Below are 9146 nucleotides of genomic sequence, written 5' to 3' on the forward strand. Positions count from 1 at the left end.
ACTGTCCCTGCTGCCAGCGATAGTACCTCTATAGGAGAGTACTCTGGACCTTGTGGGTGGGGAAAGGATTGAGAGGCTATATTAAATATTAGTACTATATCACTATTACTATATCTTTATTTTTGCCGTACTAAAAAATAGTAAATAATTATTATATCCCACATGTCAACTATGCACTGCCATGCTACAAATATTTTTTTGGGCCAAGTCATTCACTCCGGGTATTATCTTTCCACGATAGTGTGCGGCTTGCAACTGTAATAACATGGAAATGTCAGATTTTGGTACCACTTTGTGCACCATAGCGCATCAGCAAGTTAATTTTGCCATGTATGCTACATATATAATTTCTGCTTTGACAAAATTCTTATTTAAGTGTTTGGTGCTAGTTTAATACATAAATTCCCATAAATTTGCAGGCAATGTATAGTAAGGGGACGCCGAGGGTGTTCCAACGGCCGATTCAAACTCTGGCCATCTTGTACTTATGTTATTTTTAGCCATATCATTTTTTAAAGAGCTAAAGGGTGAAAGTGCCGACTGATATTGATGTCACATATTGTCTTGAATGTCTTTGTTGACTGAAAATCACATTTGTGCGTGCCACTAGATAGCAAGGAATATGTGCATGCAAGTAATAGAGACTATAAAAACACACTGTATGTACAGTATGCATTAAGAACATCCTAATTTATGTATGTAACAAAATATATATATATATATATTATTTTTAAAACACATATTTTTATTAATGATTTTATTATGTCTTGTTGAGTTTTTACATATTAAAACTACTTTAATTATGGACAAATAAAAACTTTGGGAAGACATCTTTTAATAATAGGTTAAGTGAATGTTTTATCATCTGCTCTCTCAGGATAACAAGAGGGACTTGCTGTCTGTACTAATCATGGAATATAAATCTCATCACCAGCACTGGCTTTAGAAGATCAGGAACTCTGTCAGAGTACATTACATACAGACATTTATATTACACCTGTATCTGGCAATGGGGAAAGGGGACTTTTTTTTTTGTTCTCCGCGAAAATGGCCGCCTCCAGCTTCAATACCTCGGACACTTTCTATTACACAAGTTCATTCAGACATTCGCCTGCTCATTGCAATTTATAACCGGAAGTAATGTCCTATTGGATGCTCAGCGTTCTACACTCCCACTCTCCCCAAGCTGTGTATGTAACATCCGAGCAGGGTCCCGGTGTGAGCGGAGAGCACCGAGGATGGCGAGTCTGTGGATGGGAGATGTGAGTGTCCAGCAGGGGGCGGTGACGGGAGCGAGATACCCGGATGTTTATTATCTATTTACTGCTGCTCGTGTTCATGTACCACGTGATCATTACCACTCTCCCAATACCTGGTGCTCCTCATATGTCTGTATACGTGTCCCTGGCTCACCCACCTATATGTCTGTATACGTGTCCCTGGCTCACCCACCTATATGTCTGTATACGTGTCCCTGGGTCACCCACCTATATGTCTGTATACGTGTCCCTGGCTCACCCACCTATATGTCTGTATACGTGTCCCTGGGTCACCCACCTATATGTCTGTATACGTGTCCCTGGCTCACCCCACCTATATGTCTGTATACGTTTCCCTGGCTCACCCCACCTATATGTCTGTATACGTGTCCCTGGGTCACCCACCTATATGTCTGTATACGTGTCCCTGGCTCACCCACCTATATGTCTGTATACGTGTCCCTGGCTCACCCACCTATATGTCTGTATACGTGTCCCTGCCTCACCCACCTATATGTCTGTATACGTGTCCCTGGGTCACCCCACCTATATGTCTGTATACGTGTCCCTGGGTCACCCCACCTATATGTCTGTATACGTGTCCCTGGCTCACCCCACCTATATGTCTGTATACGTGTCCCTGCCTCACCCACCTATATGTCTGTATACGTGTCCCTGCCTCACCCACCTATATGTCTGTATACGTGTCCCTGGGTCACCCCACCTATATGTCTGTATACGTGTCCCTGGGTCACCCCACCTATATGTCTGTATACGTGTCCCTGCCTCACCCACCTATATGTCTGTATACGTGTCCCTGCCTCACCCACCTATATGTCTGTATACGTGTCCCTGCCTCACCCACCTATATGTCTGTATACGTGTCCCTGCCTCACCCACCTATATGTCTGTATACGTGTCCCTGGGACCCATCCCCTATATGTCTGTATACGTGTACCTGGGACCCATCCCCTATATGTCTGTATACGTGTACCTGATACCCCACCCACATATGCCTGCACGCGTGATGTGTAGATGGTACCCCACCACTACTACTTTAGTCTGTATGTGCGTACTCCACCATCACACTCTTGTCTTTATACGTGTACCTGGTACAGGGACTCATGTTACTGTATGTGAGTACCTAGTCCTGGGAACATCTCTGTCTGATGAATATACCTAGTAATACCATCTTGTGTCTGCATATGTGTAGCCAGCACCACGTCTGCACAGTATGTCTGCATTTAGCGTAACCAGCACCTGCCCGCTCCCATGTGTGTCTGTATGCATGAAACAGCACATCCGTCACAGGGGAGATGCTGGAGTTTCGGTGGCCTTGGAATCATTGATGGGCAACGTGGTGGCACAGAAGTTGGCATGAGTTTAATTCTCGGCCAGGGCCCTAACTGTGTGTGGTGTCTGTATGTTCTCCCCGTGTTTTCATGGGATGTTGCTTACAGTATATTATACATTTAAACCCTATATTCCAGTTGGCTCTTCAGCTATGATATTAAATTACAAATACACAATGGTAGAAATACATTATGAATTAGCTCATTACAAACTCACCCCACGTGAAGCAAACATTAAGGTAACTTTATTTTTTTATTAATTTCTTGTTTTCTTGCTTCTTGGACAGGTGTCTGAGAATATGACTGAGAGTATGATAATGGAGGCCTTTCAGGCTATGGGAGAGACTCCTGTGCGTGCAAGAATCAAACGTAATCGATTCACAGGGTAAGATTTTTTGAAATTGACAAGAATAATTTTGTTTTTGCATCTTTTTCAATTACTCGTAGACAAAATTAGGACACTATAACGATTTTGTTTCTACTTTAGACTGTACCGACAATACGGTATATTCTTTCTTTTTGGGTATCTGGTAATGTAACATTTTGCACCTCCCCGGCATTGTCTTATTGTGTTTAAGTGAGTGGATTAACCAGAATCATTCCAAGCACCAGGCTAAACTAACATTGCAGTGTCTCAAGAACAACAAGGTGAATGTCCTACAATAGGCAACCGAGAATCTGTGGCTCTATTTGTAAATTAGGTGCACAAGCATCATCCGACTAATCTGTACAACCTGGAGCAAATCTGCCTTTAAGAATGGGCTAAAGTCACTCCTGACAGTGTCTGAAGCTGGAACACATTTACCCCAAAGACTTAAATCTGTTATTGCTGCAAGCGGCGGCTCTACAGAATATTAATGTGTGGGGATCCAACAACATATTTCATTTTTTTTAAATTACTAAATAACTTTGTGAACCATAGGGGATTAGCAAGTTAATTTTGCCATATATCATTTTGCCATATATGCATCACTGCTCATTGATTTCCTTTGGCAGTGTGCTGTCTGGTTATAGTTTTGTGGAGTTTCCTGATTACGCGACAGCTTCCAAGTGTCTACAGAAATTGAATGGAGAATTGATTCCCAACGCTATTCCTGTAAGTAAGATCAACATTATGGCGCAGTTCCCAATTCCCTCAGTATATCACTCTACCAAATCTCAAAGCTGCAATCCCACATTTTCTTCTTTAAATAGCAAGTTCATTATTTTTTTAAGCATGCATATGAGAGTATTTTTCTAATCTGTCCTCCTACAAATCATTATCTCCTTTTCAAATGCTCTTTTATTGGCAAACAAAAAACAACAAAGGCTGCTAGACACAATCAGTCTGCTACAGACACAGGCTTGCAGCTCTCAGTATGTTATGTGATAGCTGAGTGGGGAGAAGGAGGATGTCACAGTGCAGACAGCTCAGAGAGCTGTTCCAAAACCTTTCTGCATGTGCTATGTGACTGTGGTTGCCATGGTAGTTCAGAATCATTAAAAGCAGCCCTTTTGTACTTCGTTAGAAAGATATTGTTGTTTTTTTTTTTTTTTTTTTATCTGATCTTTTGTATATATTATTTTAACTAAAACAGAAAAACTTATTTTCATACAAAACCTTATAAGAGCAGCCTAGTACTGTCTGGTGCTTCCGATCGTTCTGCACCGTGCAGGCATCTTGCTGGAAGATGTTCTACTCGTAGCTTTTGATGGTATTCTCAGCTTCTGGCTCCCTGTGATCTCCTGCCATCTGTGACTGATGATAATGTGTTCTACTATGATCCTAAATCATATTCTAGTACATAGTTGTTTATATAGTAAAAGTATTTCTTTATTTTTACAGCCTGGGAGATTTAAGCTGAGACACTCACTATACGCGAACCCACCAGACCCCAGGTGAATTGTAATTAAAAAAAATTTTTTCTTTACATTGTAATGGGGGACGCATATTACAGAGTTGTGTGATGAAACAGAATGTCTGATAGAAAATTGTACATTTTAATGGGGTTTTTCAACCTTGCATAAACCTTCTTAATTTTTTCTTTTTTTAAACAGTAGCGTACCACCCACGTTGACCAATGATCCTGGCAGCGCTCACTCAGCAGACGCGGCGACTGTGGCACAGCCGTAAGTTGGTGTAAAATACCAATTTATCCCTTTCCTATGACTGAATACTTGACTCTTACATGGCGTTTTAAAAGAAGTGTTCCTAGTTTGCTGGTGTAAAGACCATGCACGGTCTGAATACCACGGCCTCTGTATAAAGGCTGCATTTAGACTTGGATGGAATATAAACAAAACAGGTTAAATAGCCTAGTTTAATATATTTTACAAGTGTAATGAGTGATGGGCGGGTGGGGTGTGCGTCTGCAGCTGTATAATTAATGATAACTCCGGGTATTTGGTTGGGAAGAGTTGCTGCAATGCTCACACTTCTGGGGCCGTCCATATTGTGAAGGGTACAATGTAGTCTTTAATTTGATGTCTCTTTGTTTTCAGTCCTCCAGCGAGGAACCCGGCCATAGAGTACATGCAGTCGTTTATTTACTATCCTCAGCAATTTCAACATACGCTTCCCAATTGGAAGTACGACCAGAAGAGTAACAGCTACAGCTTCCAACAGTACGGCTACACAGCGGACAAATGGCAGGTATGGTGGAGGGGGGATTGGGGGTCTGTATTAAGAGCCCTATTCGGGATCGCCCTGAATAAATGGCACTTCTTAGCTGCCCTCTGTACATCCGTTTGATTGAAGTCTTGTCCTGTATATGTCGCATTCACTAAAGGGGTAGAAGCGGTTATCTGGGCAGATCTACCTTCTGGTAACATTGAGCTATGCTTTATTCCCCAGCGAATAAGCTGTGCACTTGGGGCCAATACAGCTCTTTATAAGTAACCTGCATCGACCATGTAGTGATTAGATAAATGTCCTTCCCTGGTTCCCCGTCCAGTACCCCACCGTTTGGGATAATGACGATTTCGGAGCAGGTGAACCAGCGCCACCTATGTGTAGGTGTGGCATGATTGCTGTGCCCAGTTCTCCAAATGCCACCGTTGCTTCAACACCATCATTTCAGACTGTCCTGTGAAAGCCGCCGTCACCTCTCACACGGGAGGGTCTGGCTGCAGGTACCAGATAACGGTAGTGAGGCTGACGCTTTATTGCCTGGTGGGGGAGGTATGACCTAAAAAGTTCCTCTAGTTTGACTGGTGAAACAATCTTTTCATCCATTACACCCAGCACAGTGTACATCTTAATGGGAATTATAGGCAGAATGGAGGAACACACCGTACAACTTTAGTTATTTAAAGTGTATTTGCCGGCACAATGCAGCCTATGGGGAGAGAAGATATCGGACTATACAATGTGGGTGTGAGTGATCGGCTGTTAGACTTCTGGCAAAGTGTTACCATTGTTATTACTGCCCTGTAAAACTCCCGCGTTACAACAGGATTTACTGTTAAACATGTTAATTCATTCTGTGTATAAGCCGGTTTCCTCTATTTAGTTTCATTACTGGGTCACGTTTTGGGGTTTTCTCACTATGGGAGCAGGTGGGCTAGTTACTGACCCAGTCACGTAGATTTAAATCACCTGGACATGAATAAAGAAGGCCTTAGAATGACATGTTGTGAGCACTTGAAGTTATAAGCGAAGTTATCCTTTCGGTATGTTATACAATAATACTGTGACTTCTTCACCACGTGGTCTTACGTTCCCCTACAATTTGGCGAGTATCTGTTGTCTATAGTGGACAAGCGATGTGTTGTCAGTGCCCCTCCCTCATGACTCTCCCATTCACTCACATGGGCCTACGACAATACTGTTGTCAGTCTGAGACAGGAAACTTGCAAAAGAAGCAACGATAGCATGACCGTAACATTGCAGGACTGTCCTAGTCCAGTTCTCAGTATTATTGTATGACCTCCTGCATCCAAAACTAAGTTTTCTGTTTTGGAATTCTTTAACCCCGTCATGTAATAAGACGTCACTGAACACCCCTCTGTCCGGTGCCTTAGATTACCAGGCATTATAGTTACGTTACCTTGATGATGTCCAGCGTGTGCAGTAGCACAGAGACTGTTCTGTCATGACGGGGATCCATAATGAGTTGTTCCCCGACCATTAGATCGCTCTCACGCGGTGATCAGTATAGAACGCTGTGCGTGTGACGTGACCTCCCCCCTTCTACCTTCATCTCTATACTGTGCCTCTTCCTCTTAGAGGCTGGTAACAGGCTTTATCATTAGCCTAGATGACACTGGTCTCCAAGCTCATGTAAATGTGAGGATTGTAATAATTTTTCTTTTAAATGGTTTAAAAAAACAAAGTGTAAAAAATAAATAAATACATTTGACATAATGTACAAAAACACAGGCCAGCAGCATTTATAAATTGCATAAGTAACCTTAATTTGTAATAAAGTACATATATTCAGTATCCCTACAACGGTTGTAGACTTTGGGGTCTATTATTCAAAGAGCAAAAAGCCTTATGGCGTGTGACGACAAGTGGTTTTATTATCTGTAATATTTTTTAGTTTACTTTAGAAAAAAAAAAAAAAAAGCTAATATCTGATTGGTTGCTCTGGGGAAAACCACCATCTCAATATATTGCAGAACCGTTTTCAGCAGTACCCCCTTCATTCATCTCGGTAGAACAATACGGTATTTGCTCTTGTGATATAAATGCAGAGAAATGTTCAAGAACCTAAAGTTTTTATTGTGTCGTCATGGAAATAAAATAAACCCAAAAATGGTCATTGGGACGTGTGATTGGACGCTTCTTAATTTGTTTTTTGCTTCATTTCAGGTACCTGAAGGATTCAAAGAGGAGGCATTCGAAGGTAGTAGAAAGTGATCAATATATTTCAGTTTGTTTCTGATGTCGGTCTTGTGCATGTAGAGAACGTATCGCGATTGGGCCCTGTTTTTTTTTTTTTTTCCGGCAGACCCCAACCCGTCGGTGGATGTGAATGAGGCTAACAAAGAATTCCTGCAGCAGAGCGAGGAGCTGTACGATGCGTTGTTGTGTTCTCACTGGCAGATGCTGAATATCGGGACCACCAAAATCCCAACCGGATAGTGAATCCCCGTCCTCCTAATTCTGTTACCATAGGCTGACTGTCCGATGAGGCCTGTGCCTTCCGCTCCATACACATCTACAGACCTTTCTTCTATAGTACCAACCCTAGCGCTGCCTGCCTAGGCTGGTACTAGCAATATCAGGGGGACAAAAAGTATATTGATCTCCCCCACACCCCCACCACTAAGCTTTTACCAGCCTGAGTTATGGGCTCAATCTCCCTAGGGAATCCACCTCTATGCTGACCAGCTGGAGCTGGTTTGGCATAATGGCAGGGGGATCCTATCTTGCGCGGTTCACTGCTATGGTGCCACTAGGCTGGCAAAGCCTAGTCCTGGGAATAGTGACATTGGGGGAATGCCCACTATATTTTGTTCCCCATTTTTGCTAGCACCAGTCTAGGCAGGCAGCACTTGAGGACGCCAGAATATTTTTTACTTGTATTTCCATTTTAAATGTAGTGATTTATGTCATCGTTTTGACTGTACTTTGGTTTTCTTAACTTTTTTTTTTTTAAAATGTTTTGTCATTAACGACTGTTGTCAGTAGGGGACATTAATTAAATATTATTTTTTTTTCTTCTGTGTTCTTTTGTGATTTTATATTCCACATTTATATTGGACGTAACCTGCAGTGTATTGTCTGTTAGAGCAGAGCGGATCTAGACCTGTGTTCATCAACAGATGTTTTACATCCGGCACTTGCTAAAAATTGTAGTTTGAATTGTGAAACATTGTATTTAAATAAGAAGCTATCAAATCCTATTTAAAAGCAAGCAATAAACTGAACAAGTTAATAAACATGCTTATTTTTGCCATCAAAACATTTTAGCAAAATATAATTTTTGGTTTTGACCTGGGATAAAAAATACATGCAAATAGGTTTGGAAAAACTACATTTCTTGATCCATTATTGTTGGAAATGGAATAGCATGGAAATCACTCGGACTTGTAAACTGTCTCATTTTATAGACATTTGTTTAAATTATAAGGACAATCCCAGGTTTTTAAGATTTTTGCCTTGGATTATTATTTTGTCTCTTGAAGTGGACATATTTTTATATTGTTCAACTGCAGAAAACAATATTTTTCTGAATGTTAGAGGCTATTCTTCCCCTCTATTCCTATTCTGGGTCTTATAAGTTAACAATCACTGTAGAGGTGTACGTAAAATGGAAAAAGTGCATTTTAATTAACAACATTATGAGAATTGTAGTGCACCAAGGTCGGCAGAGACAGTATCCCCTGAGATGTGCTTAGATGCACCAATGCAGCTGCAAATTGTCCCTGATAATGATTTATAAAAGTTGTTACTGGTGATAGACTCTACAAATCCTATCATGTCATGTTTACTGAATGTAACAATACTGTTTTTCTTACATTTTAAAGCAACAATCCAATGGGGAAAAAAATAAATATATTTTTTTAATATAAGTTACCGTGGCAGACTACAAGAAGAACGTTGGCT

At 41.2% G+C, this 9146-nt stretch overlaps 1 protein-coding gene across 2 annotated transcripts; it reads left to right on the plus strand.

Moving 5' to 3' along the window:
• The first annotated feature begins 1146 nt into the window (after positions 1-1146).
• Positions 1147-8257, plus strand: LOC142107340 (tRNA selenocysteine 1-associated protein 1-like). Of its 2 annotated transcripts, none has more exons than XM_075190718.1 (8): positions 1147-1262; positions 2899-2996; positions 3608-3707; positions 4437-4489; positions 4652-4720; positions 5093-5243; positions 7407-7440; positions 7546-8257. In XM_075190718.1, the coding sequence occupies exons 1-8, from the start codon at positions 1239-1241 to the stop codon at positions 7677-7679; spliced, it is 663 nt and encodes a 220-aa protein (XP_075046819.1). In that variant the 5' UTR covers positions 1147-1238; the 3' UTR covers positions 7680-8257. The 2 variants fall into 2 exon arrangements, with proteins under 2 accessions (XP_075046819.1, XP_075046818.1); XM_075190717.1 differs by having other exon boundaries at positions 1148-1262; positions 4649-4720.
• Positions 8258-9146: the final 889 nt, after the last annotated feature.

Source organism: Mixophyes fleayi, chromosome 11 (genome assembly GCF_038048845.1).
Source record: "Mixophyes fleayi isolate aMixFle1 chromosome 11, aMixFle1.hap1, whole genome shotgun sequence".
NCBI classification, from domain to species: domain Eukaryota; kingdom Metazoa; phylum Chordata; class Amphibia; order Anura; family Limnodynastidae; genus Mixophyes; species Mixophyes fleayi.